The sequence below is a fragment of the Myxocyprinus asiaticus genome, chromosome 37, assembly GCF_019703515.2.
Source record: "Myxocyprinus asiaticus isolate MX2 ecotype Aquarium Trade chromosome 37, UBuf_Myxa_2, whole genome shotgun sequence".
NCBI lineage: Eukaryota > Metazoa > Chordata > Actinopteri > Cypriniformes > Catostomidae > Myxocyprinus > Myxocyprinus asiaticus.
This window is the reverse complement of record NC_059380.1, coordinates 23,142,673-23,155,490: the sequence shown is the minus strand read 5'-3', so window position 1 is coordinate 23,155,490 and position 12,818 is coordinate 23,142,673. Positions and strand designations below refer to the sequence as shown.

General features: G+C 34.7%; 1 protein-coding gene, 1 long non-coding RNA gene and 2 other non-coding genes across 4 annotated transcripts; 3 read left to right on the top strand and 1 right to left on the bottom strand.

Annotated features, from left to right (window-relative positions):
• Nucleotides 1-3,473: 3,473 nt before the first annotated feature.
• Nucleotides 3,474-6,372, top strand: LOC127427696 (uncharacterized). The gene is made up of 6 exons (XR_007894968.1): nt 3,474-3,748; nt 4,042-4,098; nt 4,319-4,392; nt 4,642-4,681; nt 4,857-4,919; nt 5,054-6,372. It is a non-coding gene; the product is annotated as an uncharacterized LOC127427696 (long non-coding RNA).
• Nucleotides 4,152-4,244, top strand: LOC127428390 (small nucleolar SNORD12/SNORD106). Its single transcript, XR_007895101.1, has one exon. It is a non-coding gene; the product is annotated as a small nucleolar SNORD12/SNORD106 (small nucleolar RNA).
• Nucleotides 4,476-4,569, top strand: LOC127428391 (small nucleolar SNORD12/SNORD106). The gene has a single exon (XR_007895102.1). It is a non-coding gene; the product is annotated as a small nucleolar SNORD12/SNORD106 (small nucleolar RNA).
• Nucleotides 5,998-12,749, bottom strand: LOC127427694 (small integral membrane protein 7-like). The gene is made up of 5 exons (XM_051675435.1): nt 12,632-12,749; nt 12,429-12,470; nt 12,283-12,341; nt 6,513-6,603; nt 5,998-6,372 (listed from the first exon to the last, which is right to left on the bottom strand). The coding sequence occupies exons 1-5, from the start codon at nt 12,655-12,657 to the stop codon at nt 6,357-6,359; spliced, it is 234 nt and encodes a 77-aa protein (XP_051531395.1). The 5' UTR covers nt 12,658-12,749; the 3' UTR covers nt 5,998-6,356.
• Nucleotides 12,750-12,818: the final 69 nt, after the last annotated feature.

Sequence of the window (12,818 nt, the reverse complement as noted above, 5' to 3'; positions counted from 1 at the left end):
GTTAACATTGGGTGTCTATTGAAATTATATGTAAAAGTCAATCTAGATAAAAATATAGGAATTTTGAAGAAGATAAAAGATGTTGATGTCCTGTGTTGTTTTTATCTTCATTTATTTACTTTTTTTGTATGTGTTTCTTCCTTTGTAATACATTTTAAAAAATGATGATTGGATCATGTCATATTGTTTCATGTTCATTTGAAATAGTACACAATAAATATAAAAATGGCTTAAAATAACAAATGTGATGAAATTATCACTCTCCAAATCACACATTTTCTTGATATTGTATTTGGATAATCCTTTTATTTTGGTCAGTGTTCCTCCCACTTTACCTGCCCCAGGGCATTCCTCATCTAAACCAGCCAGATAAAAATCAGCCAACATTAAGATAATCCCCCAAACCTATGTATCAAATCACTCAAAAAATAAATAAAAAAATAAACAATTGAAAAAATGCTCTAGTGTTTCACTATACCTAGTATTGATATATTGGTATGCTAACACTTCTAGTACTTTATAATAGCCTCCCTTGGACTATACACTTCTGCTTGTATTATTCTCAGTTGCTTTGGATAAAGGTGTCTGCTATATTCAGTACTGTGCAAAAGTCTTTGGCACATAAGATGTTTCACAAAAGCATTTTTCTTAAGATGGTTATTTACATCTGCTACTTTAGTGTGTCAATAGGAAATATAAATGTTAGACTCCCAAATATTACTTTTGCAAATAGAAAAGATTAGAATAGAAGAACAGGGAGCCCTGCAACAGATGCCATGGCCCCCACAAAGCCCCCCACTGAACATTGTGTCAGTCTGAGTTTACATGAAGAGACAGAAGCAATTGAGACAGCTTAAATAGATAGAAGAACTGTGGTGAATTCTCCAAGAAGCTTGGAACATCCTATCTGCCAACAGCCAAGAAAAACTGTGTCCAGGTGTACCTAGGAGAATTGGTGCCGTTTTAAAGGCAAAGGTGGTCATATTGATTTAGCTTTTTCTTTGTATGACATTACAAACTATTTATCATTATTTTTGAAGACATCCTCACTATGCAAAAATGTTCAAAAGTGCCTAAACTTTATATATATATATATCAGGGTTGGGAGGGTTACTTTTGAAATGTATTCCACTACAAATTACAGAATACATGCTGTAAAATGTAATTTGTAACGTATTTTGTTAGATTACTCAAGGTCAGTAATGTATTCTAAATACTTTGGATTACTTCTTCAGCACTGGTAGATTTTTTCACTTGTTTTGACTATAAAAACTCTGCCAGTACAGTAAGACAAAATACACATGTTAAAAATACATTTTCTGAAAAACCTAAATATCTTATGTAGTGTTGTTTATAAAACAAGATCAATTTGATTGATCTTGTTTTAAGGATTTTGAGATATTTTTACAGGAAAACAATACAAAAATTATTATCAGGAATATGATTTTTGCCCTAATATCAAAGGTCTTACTAGAAAAAAAGAAATTATGTTCCAACGTGAATTTTCTTGATAAAAAAATATGTTCGTGCCTGGTAACATGTGCATGTAAAATGGCTAGAAATAGCATTTTAGCTTAGCGTAAAGCTGACAATTTACACAAGCTTTATTTTTTTATTTCTTCTGCTCCAAACTTACTTCAAACTTACTTCTCTATCTGCTCGTATGAATGTAACACATCATAAGAAATTGTTTCACTGCTGTTCAGAAGCACTTTGGATCGCATCATTTATATGTATAAATGTTTTCCATCTGAAAGGACTAAATATTAAATGAAACAAATGACAATAAAATGCAAAGGAATCTCTTCAGTAATCAAAATACTTTTTGAATGAAACTGTATTCTAATTACCAATTATTTAAACTGTAACTGTAGTGGAATACAGTTACTTATATTTTGTATTTTAAATACGTAATCCCGTTACATGTATTCCGTTACTCCCCAACCCTGTATATATATATATATATATATAGCTAAATATAAGAAAGTCACTTCATGCCACAGAAACTGATCAAAACTATAAGTATGACACAGTAAGTAGCCTATATGACAGTCTGTATTGAGAAATATTCAAATAATAAGATTAAAATACTGTTTAACCTCTTTTTCAGCACTTTCTTTTACACGAAAATTAAATGTTAGAAAGTTTAGAATTAAGTGGCTTTTACAAGACTAACAGCAGCCCTTCTCACATTTTAAGGGATGTTTTGTCCCGAGACACTTGGGGGAAGGGATGCTTTTTAATATCAGCTGTTGATGGGAGATAATCCCAGGACTGGTAATTCACGAGTTTCTTTGTACTAAAACAAAGAGGTAGGAGTCGCCCTTATGTGCTGACAACACATTCAGCAATGTATGTACCCGAGTTACAAAACACAAGATATGTGCTAATGTAATCACACAAATAGGTGCTAATTGCCCCACCGTTGCGTCTCACAGTAAAACCACAATCTGACCTTACAGATACGTGTCCAATAATGGATAATACATCTGCATTATTAAAACAAATATAGTTATATAAAACACAAACATAAAGGGTTTTTTTTTTTCTTCTTTTTTTTTTTTTTCTTCTTTTTTTTCTTCTTCCAGAAACGTGGACGTTGAGTTGAAAACAGAACGATAAAGCTGCATCCATTTTCAGGGGAATAGCCTAATTCTGTTTAGTTTATACTGCCACCTTCCGGAGAAAAACAGCAACAACAAATGTCGGTTTCAAGTATACAGAGGGATTAATGCGAGTGCTTTTATCAAATTATAAGCTTCACATATCTGCCTTTAAACCCTACAAAAATTGGCCGCATTCACTTCAATTGTAAGTGCCTCACTGTAACCTAGATTTTCGCTTTTTTTTAAATAAAAGACGAAATTAATTGTTGTGGTAATAACATTATGCCACAAATGCTGTCGATTTAGCTGAACTTGTATTGAACCCGGAATATTCCTTTAAATGTGAATTTGTTTTTACAGAGCAATAACAAAAACCTATTTAAATGAAATATTCGCTTAATAAAATCAATCTTTTCGATTACTTTTGATTTGTGCGCCATATGTACTGTCTTCGGAAGAGCATACTACTCGTACTATTTCTGTACACCTACATCTTTGGAGTGTATTTGTGATGGGTCGTTCATGAACGATTCGTTCATTTTGAATGAATCTTTTATTCTCAGAAGAACGAGTAGTTTTAGAGACTGATTCGTCCATTTTGTGTTGACCCGCGCATGTGCATTGTGCAACCTCCTAAATGTTTAGTTCAACTTTCAACCCGTTTGGTCCGAGTCGTTCGTTCTTTTGTCACATGACAGCCGTATACGGTATGCACATACGGCTGTCACGTGACAAAAGAACGAACGACTCAGACAAGAAGATTCAATCCAGAGGTGAACTAATCATTTGTGTCTCATAATTTGTCCTTGGCTGCATTATAAATTTTTCCTTATTGGGGCTATAATCAAAGTTTGCGTAAGTAGACGTGTTGAGGGTATTTGGCTATTGAAAATGTAACATTTTAATTTAATTATGCTCAAATGAACGAAATGAACTAAATGACTTGAAAAAGATTCGTTCGTTTTGTTGAACGAGACTCAAAGATTCAAGTCAGTAAAATGATCCGATCTTCCCTTCAGTGGAGTGTATGGGGACAAATCCTCACTGCGCATGCGCTAAACCTATATAACACGTGTTCGCGCACTTTTTCTTCCTTTGTTCCTTCTTACTCTCTCAGAGTGTGTTCCTGCTGCATCACGATGGTAAGATTGTAACTTTTGTCTTTTAAGCGTTTTAAAATGTTTAAAAATATTCACTCTACAAAAACAAAATAATAAATGTACACGGTGTTACGGTTAAAATTATGAAAGGAAAAAAGATTTGTTCAATTAGTCATCCTCTGACCACGTTGCTTGGATGTGAATGAATATACATCACGACCATCTGTGTAGTGTAGTTCTACAATGACAGTTTAATGCTACTGTATGTCTTACGTTTCATTTAAAAATGTAAAGTCGAAATTTGTATGCTCAAATTCATATTTTGCGTTTTACAGGTGTGGACTGTTGGAATAAGAACCACGTGCTTCGCTTATGCTAATACTCCGGTCATGGTGAGCTCATTTATCCCACTTATTGGGAATGGGAACTATTGATGCTTAAAAGTTCTGGTAGCAATGATGACTGATCTTTTTTCCCCAACAGATCGACAATGTTGACGTTCAGAATAAAAATAAGCCAAATGATCTGAGCAACCAGATAGCTAAAATCAAATCTGATAGATTCCTAATTTCCCAAGACGAATTTGCAAGACCTTTGTTCTTCTTTCCCCAGATTATGCTGGTATCAAATGGGTGACCACAAATTCACCAGACTTCATGTCAAAAGACCATGAAGGTCTAATATAGGTAAGGTTTAACTTGTGCTTTGGCCACACCATTATGGTGAGCTGTAATTCACACTGGATTCACTGGGAACTGTGATACTAAGTTCTGGTAAAAATGATGACTGATCTTTTTTCCCCTGCAGATCGACACTGTTGACCTCCTATAATATAAATAAGCCAAATGATCTGATCAACCAGATAGCAACAAAATGATTGGTTTTTCTAGTTTGTCCCCATAAATTTACCTGTTACTTTTTCCCCTTCCTTTCAGATTATGTTTGTACCACGTGGGTAATCGCAATTATACACCGGTAAGGCTAAACATTCTCCATACACAGTACTTGCAATTTATCTGGTGCACATGACTTTTTTTTTTACCCTAGTAGATCAATTGTTTATTTTGCTCCATTTATAGCCAAATTTGCTGACGCACCTATAGTTTTAAGTAATTTGACATTCTTTTCCCTAAAATCATACCCCCCACAGGACTCGTTGCTTGATCTGAGAAGAACTTCATGAACTAATGTCCATTGATTGGCCACAGTGATGGTATTCTACTTTTACTTTGTGTTAATATGGTGATGTTTCTCCCAGCAGATTTGTTTAGCATATACATTTAAGATAGTGTCTCGTCCATTAAATGTAGTAGTAGTAATAATGGTTGCACCTTTTGCATATTCTAGGGGTTTGGGTACCATTTTGAAGCCCTTTCCGTGCAGTGTTCAAGTGAAGCAATTGGATGTGTAATGGCTCATGCTGTACCAGCCAGTCCAGCAGATTTCAGCAGAAGTTTTACTGAAGGCTTATTCAAAACATTTTTCTCCAACTACAAGCAGTTACATTAACCATGATTGGAGACACATTGCTTGTACTTGGTCATTTGATCTGTCAAATTGTTTGTATAATCTTTGCTTATAGCTGGCATTTGTTACTTTTAAAACAATAAATTCAAACTATGAACCAATAACTGACTTGTAATGGTTTTATTTTTTATATGCCAGAAGGCAACATGCCCAACATCTTGCAGGACTGTAACTAAATCGACTGTAACTCATATTTTTAATTCTGAGTTAAAATGCTAATGTATACCTAAACTACAATCGACGTAAAATACAAAGTGATCTTTTACCTTTTTAAAGAATGGTTCACCCAAAAATGAAGATTCTAAAGTGTAATCGAGCTAGAAATTGTGCCAAGGAGACTACTAATGTACTGAAAATTGATGGTAGAAAAAAGGAGTAACATTTTGATCTGTTCTCACCCAAAATTAATTGGATTTCAGAAGACATTGATTAATCCACTATCAAATTCTTTTATTCTGCCTTTTTGGTGACAAATTTTTGAAGCTCCAAATTCGCTTGCATTGTATGGCCCTACAGAGTGGAGATACATTTTGGATGGCATGAGGATGAGTATTTTTGGGTCAACTATTTAACAAATGAGTGAAAAATGTCATGTGTATGCCACAATGTTTTAATTTTTCCAATTGTACTCTGGTAACAACTGAACCTAACCACCCAAGGGCAAGGTGCCAGGACACCTTAAATATCGACATATCACAATTGGCTATTTCTGTAAATTCTGAGGAATGTTTGCTTTAGGTTAACCAAGCAATGGAATTCTTTAAAAGAGAGTTCATAAATATACCTGGATTTTTCATAAATTGACAAGTTTAACTCCGATACAGAAGCTTTACAATAAGGGATTGAACATCTGTTTCAGCTTGTCTTACTGGGTCTGGATCGAGTATAAAATGGAAGCCATTTCAATTTCTCTGACAGATCTTGGTGAGCAGCTTTCAAGACTACTTTACAAAATGGTTCTTGTGTTCAAATGTCATTCACAGAAAGAACAAGCAATATTACATGTATAACAATCCCTCAAAACATCCAGCTCTGTATTTTTTTACAAGAAATCAGCCCAACACCCTGCTGCAATAACTGTGTCCTCAGTGCCTGTAGTGATGCTCAGTTGAACAACCATGTGTTAAGATCCAAATAACCTAAGAAAAACAACAAACATGCATCATTTAAGAGGAAATACTTAAGTAGCATAGCTTAATAAACTGCTTTCAACGCAAGGATATAGTTTTCTTTGCATACAACTGAGAAAACCACGTTTATATTAAATGTCAGTACTCACAAAATCATGCAAAACATGATGAAAATGTTCCATAGGGCAATAAATATGCGGAAGTACTGTAGACTCTGAAGAAACTCTCTTATGTTGTCACCTAGACACAAATTATGCATATTAAAGAGACAAAAGTCAATATCCTTGTAGTATTACTAACAAAAAAGTATGCCACCCTAGGGGCAAAAATGCAGCTCTAGCAAATTTCTGTTTGTTATCTCAGTGGTTCTCAACTATGAGTCAGAGTCTCAAGATGACTTAAAATAAGTTAAGCTATGAAGTTACAGTCTTGCCAATAATAAATAAAAATACTCAAAACAGCTAAAAGTCAAGATGTTCATGTAAACTGACATCTTTATTTTAATTAAACTTTTAATTCAACAGTTTTATTGAAAAACAGTTCTTGAAACGTTTGGAATCACAAAATTAATTAAAAGCAATTATTTTAATGTATTGACAATTGAAAATTAAGAAACAAGCAGCCTTCAAAAATGTGATATATTTCATAATATTCTAAGCATATCTAGTTATGGGGTTAGTGCCTCTGCAGACAGCATACAGTGACATGTAGCTGTTAAATATCTCTATTCACTGTCAAGTCAGAGGTGGGGAATGTCAGGTCTCAGGGCCGTATAAGGCCTGCGAGGCCATCCAATAAATAAACTGATTTTTTTTCTGTAATGATGATGATTGAAAATAAAATATCAATGCAAAATATTGTACAGTATTGTATATTTTTTAAAACTTAAAAAAAACTTTTTCTCTTGGTGGATGAATGCGTAACGGAATGTGTACGTTACTTTCAACTCACAATCAGATATTGCAAGCAATTGTTTGGCCTACGAATAATTTAGTAAATACTCAAATGGCCCTTAATATGAAAAATGTTCCAGAAAAATTGGTTCATTCATGACGAAATTGATGTGCAATTGTAGTGTGCTCCCTTAAAACGCACTTTGCTTTCCAACAAAAGTGAATAACTGGGTCTGTAAACAGTAGTCCATATAACTCGTGCTGTGTTCCATGTTTTCTAAAGTCACATAACAGATTTATTTGAGGAACTGGCCGAAACTGCAAATGAGTCACTCTCAAAAATGTTTGACTTTCCAACTTACAAAATATTGAAATTTTCCTTTGAGTTCAGTTTTTGCCTATAAATGCTGAGGGTAAACATTTTGTTTGACATCACGTTTGACATTAATATTTATTCATAAAGGACAACTTGGCTGTTGTTCTTTTATTACTTCATTTTGTTTCACGAATGAAGCAAGTTAACACTAACGAGGGTTACAGTTGCAATCGAAATTATTCAACCCCCCTGACCAGCAATACATTCTGGTGATGTGAATTAAAACACATCAACTAAAACCTCAGTAAACAGTCAAAGTACGTTTTTAATACACATTTCAGTGATTTTGAGAACAAAGAGTTCAGTTTACCCAAATTTTAAAATAAAACTAAACTAATTCTCTCCACAAATGTCATTTCAAAAATATTCAACCCCCAAAGTCAATCATTTGTTGAGCATCCTTTATCCTTAATAACAACCAATAAATGTTTCAGTTAAGTGTTCTCAGGCTTCGGACACCACTCTATTAGAATTTTTACACATTTCTCATGAGCAAAAGCTTCCAGCTCATTGACATTCTTTGGTTTCTGTGCTGCCACTGCTTCCTTGAAATCCCAACAAAGGTTTGCAATGGGATTTTAATGATGGACTGAAAGGGCCATTTAAGGGCATTCCACGACCTATCCCTGAACCAGATTTTGGACAATTTGGATGTATCCTTGGTGTTATTGTCTTGCTGGAAAGTCCAGTGATCACCGAGCTTCTATTTACACACTGAAGGCATCACATTTTTCATGCCAAAATGGTCTGATACCTGAAAGAATCCATGGTGTCAGTCACACAGTCAGGATAGCCGTTTCCTGCAGCCGCAAAACACCCCCATAACAGGACTGACCCACCTCCATGCTTGACTGTGGGGATGGTGTCATTCTTGTCATCACCTTGTCATCTTACTCCAGATGTACTGCTGACCCATGGGTCTAAAACACATTTTCTGTTTAGTGTCATACGTCTATAAAACCTTCTTCCAGGACTCCACAGGTCTTTCCTAATTACTTCTTGAATATTCAAGTCAACATTTCCCTTGGTGAAGTTTTGCTTTCTTCCCCACTCCAAGAAGGTTGCTGTTGTACCATATTTAAAAAAAATGTATGAATGGTGCTGACAATTTTGTCTATTGGAAATTGAAGTGCCTTGGAAATGTACTTTTAGCCATGATCTTTCTTGTGTAATGAAATAATCTCCTCTATTAGTTTTTGAGACAGCTTATTTTTAATTGCATTTTTTGCATAGAAATACATTTTTGTTTACAACGCTAAACTTACATTTTAAAACTTATAATTGCCACTGCTGATTGATGACAATTTTGTTTTAAAACAATTACATGTGTAGCCTTACATATTTAAGAAACAGCTACATGCAATAGGGGTTCAATAATTATGACATTTTTAAAAAATCCTATTTACAAATATTAGTTTATATATTCACACTATGACTTTGAATGTGACACTCAACTGATATAGATGTAAAGTTAAAAAAATTCTGGGTCATCAGAAAAGCTTACCTTTGTAAATCCTTACTGTCTTGGGGGGGTTGAATAATTTCGATTGCAACTGTAAATGGGTTACAACACCACATTTTGAGGGTTCAATGTACCAAATATTTTTGTGTGAAAATATTAGATAAAATGTGAATTAATAACTTTTAACATGCTGGGAAAAAAATCACTATATGCATATTTAAGCAGCCTCTGAACTATTTTATTCCACAACTTATATTTAATTTAATTGTAAAAATTTTGAAACATAAAAGGTTTTAACATTGATAACACAAAGCCATGAAATCAAGGGACAAACATTAATAATAATAATAAATTAATAATAGTTTTGTTTTTGTACACTTGTTCGGCCTCGCACTAATAAATCATTTTACATGTCATAGAAGTGGTGTACCATGAAGGGGACATGGATTTTTTTTCAGGCAACTGACAATTTCAAATATGTACAGTACTGTGCAAAAGTTTTAGGCACTTGTGAAAAATGTTGCATAGTGAGGATGTCTTCAAAAATAATATCATAAATAGTTTTCATTTATCACTTAATGTCATACAAAGTCCAGTGAACATAAAAAAGCTAAATCAATATTCGGTGTGACCAACTTTGCCTTTAAAACAGCACCAATTCTCCTAGGTACACCTGGACACAGTTGTGTCTTGGTTGTTGGCCGATAGGATGTTCCAAGTTTCTTGGAGAATTCACCACAGTTCTTCTATCTATTTAGGCTGTCTCAATTGCTTCTGTCTCTTTATGTAATCTCAGACTGACTCAATATTCAGTGGGGGGCTTTGTGGGGGCCATGACATCTGTTGCAGGGCTCACTGTTCTTCTATTCTATTCTAATCTTTTCTATTAGCAAAAGTAATGTTTGGGAGTCTAACATTTATATTTCCTATTGACACACTAAAGCTGAAGATATAAATAACCATCTTAAAACAAATGCTTTTGTGAAACATCTTATGTGCCTAAGACTTTTGCACAGTACTGTATTTTCTAAAAAAAAATGGCAAAACAGAGGTTAGATTATAGAATGATCCCTTTTAATTTTTTTTTTCCTGCTATTTAAAAGCTTTTTAATAACTAAAAAGTAAAGGGACATGTTTGTCAACATATTTTGATATTGACCCAAATAAATAACCTATTTTGTGAGACACAAAGCTATCTTTACACAAGGGGGCGCTAGACGGCTCACAAAACTGAATCCTCCATTGATCTGTATTCAAATCTCAGAACGTTTTACATCTCATTAGTGCTGTCGAAGTTAACGCGTTAACGCAAAATTCGTTTAATGCCACTAATTTTGTTAACGTGTAATATGACCCTTTGAATAAACCGTAGTTCAGGAGAAGCGAGTCAATTCGCACAAATGCCGCTGAACAGATGATGGAAGACATTATGTTGATACCTGCACCAAGCATTTGATCAATGTAGCAAAGCAGTAGACCATGCCTGCAAAGCACAGATAGAGCTCAGAACATTGTAACATCATTGCAGCGGCAAGACAGCTGCCATTTGAACACCTTCCTTGCACTGCGAGGCGTGGTGCGAGCGCAAAGTGAAAGTGTGAGCGCAAGGCGATCATCTGTGTTCCGCGACTGCTACCGAGTCCTTGAATAACATATAACATACAAGTACAGGCAGCCGGTGGAGTTTCTGGTGCCCCCCTTGGGAGTTGGTGCCCTACGCAGACTGCGTAATATGCATATAGGGAGTGCAGCCGCGGTACTGATTACCGGCTAACGGAACCCTGCTGCTGTCTCCAAGGTTCTGTCACAGTGTCTCTGTTTGATAGTGCACTAGCCAATGCAGAAGTTGGAGACATTGCTGGATAATCCCACCGGTTACAATAGTGAAATAGTCTAAAAGGAGTTTTTCATGTATTTCGCACACAGTTGTCAATTGTAAATGACAGTGCAGACTTTTTTGCATGTCTGTCAAAACTCCGTAAAAAGAAGCGAATAAATCCTGTCATAATACACTTACAACTACCATATTTTGAACATCATTTGAATTGAGTTGTGCTGTGTTAATTTTCTGTTGTTCAGCTCTGTTGGTGGGGTAGGTTTTGTGTGGATGACTGAAAAATACATCTGGATGAAGCATATTTTGTCCACTCATGTTTATAAAGATATTGCGATTAATCGCGATTAACTAAAAAAATTATGCAATTAATCGCGATTAAATATTTTAATCGTTTGACAGTCCTACATCTCATTTAATTTTTTCACTCTGGAGAGTAATTTTTTTTATTAAAACTGATAGTTGCAAGGACTCATACTTGTTAAATCTGCCACAGCAGTATCTATGAAATATAGATTATTTAAATCCTCCAGTAACAATTGATTGTGATTGGCCCATTCTGAACAGCGCTGCCAAAAGCAATAGGTGCCATGTGACAGCGCCGTCTATGCGCTGCCTGCTTCAGCAGTGGTCTAGTGGTCTGTCATCATGTTTTTCCAAAAAAAAAACAAACAACAAAAAAAAAAAAATCATTTCTTAAATTATTTAAGCAACGTATTTTACGATTTTCTATCATTCACGAACTTTTTAAGTACCGCTTGGTAAAAATGGCTATTTTCAAGGGGTTTCCAGGACTTCAATTTGAAAAAGCCAAATTCAAGTACTTCAAGCACCTTGTACGAAACCTGTAAGAAGTGACCTTTGTTGAATGCGTAGTTAATATGAAGTGGGTTTTTTTTTTTTAATGAAAATAATAATAATAATAATAAATCTGCCATGAAAATGCCATGAATGATTACATCATAGTCTACCATGGCTGAGAGAATAGAGATGTAAACACAAGTAATGAGTTTATAGTGTCATAATATCGTAAATGCCATTTACAGCTACTTCTGTATTTAATTTTCATAGGTAACATCCATAATTGTTCAAATTGAGAATGTATTTCTCAAAAATAGACCATATGTTGTGTATATAGTATAATATAGTAAAATGAAAATGTCCACAAAAAAAAATTAAAAAAAAAAAAAAATGCCACAAAGTTTTTTTTTTTTTTTTTGGACTTATAGTATTCTATGAAATACTTGGGAGTTCAAGTTTACAGCAATGTCCATTTATGGTAAATAATGTTTTTATGTTTGTTTATTGTTGTAGACTACTCTCTTAGTAATCTGTTGTAATGAGACTGTTTTACCTGTGCTGGACGCTCGATGCTCATCTCCAAACCCTTGAGACTGCGTCTCTCTCTTCTTTCTGCGTAAACACACAGTGTATACCACCAATGCATGAGCAATCAGTCAAACAAACAAAAAAGACTATGCCATTTGTGTGTATACTCACAGTTTAAAGTTGAGCACAGCGCCGCCGTTCATGAGCAGAGTGCTGAACACACATAATGCAGGAAGATGAGTGACGTGGAAATGAAAACACACTACTATTCAACTGTAACAGACATATAATATACATCTGAACATCATGGATAAAGTTCTGTTTAAGTATGACGCGAAACTACTTCTACTCTGATCAAAACCAGCGAAACTTACCCAAATATTAATAGATCTCCAATCATTTTGAATGATGTTTATTTCCGCCTCGGTTCGTCTTCTTCCTCTTCTGTCAGTGTGTGAGTACAGCAAGTATCATGCGCGCATCATCGCCACCTGGCGGCTGAAATGGAACACGACTATTTTGGTTCTGAACAGTGCGATCTTCTTCTTCTTTGACGTTTTA

Bases quoted from the DNA above. Each gene is read 5' to 3' on its own strand.
- LOC127427694 (XM_051675435.1), bottom strand. From the start codon at position 12,657: ATGATTGGAGATCTATTAATATTTGG. The intron at 12,471-12,631 runs GTAAGTTTCGCT...ATGTGTGTTCAG, and splicing joins GGAGATCTATTAATATTTGG to CACTCTGCTCATGAACGGCG. The intron at 12,342-12,428 runs GTGAGTATACAC...GTGTTTACGCAG, and splicing joins GCTGTGCTCAACTTTAAACT to AAAGAAGAGAGAGACGCAGT.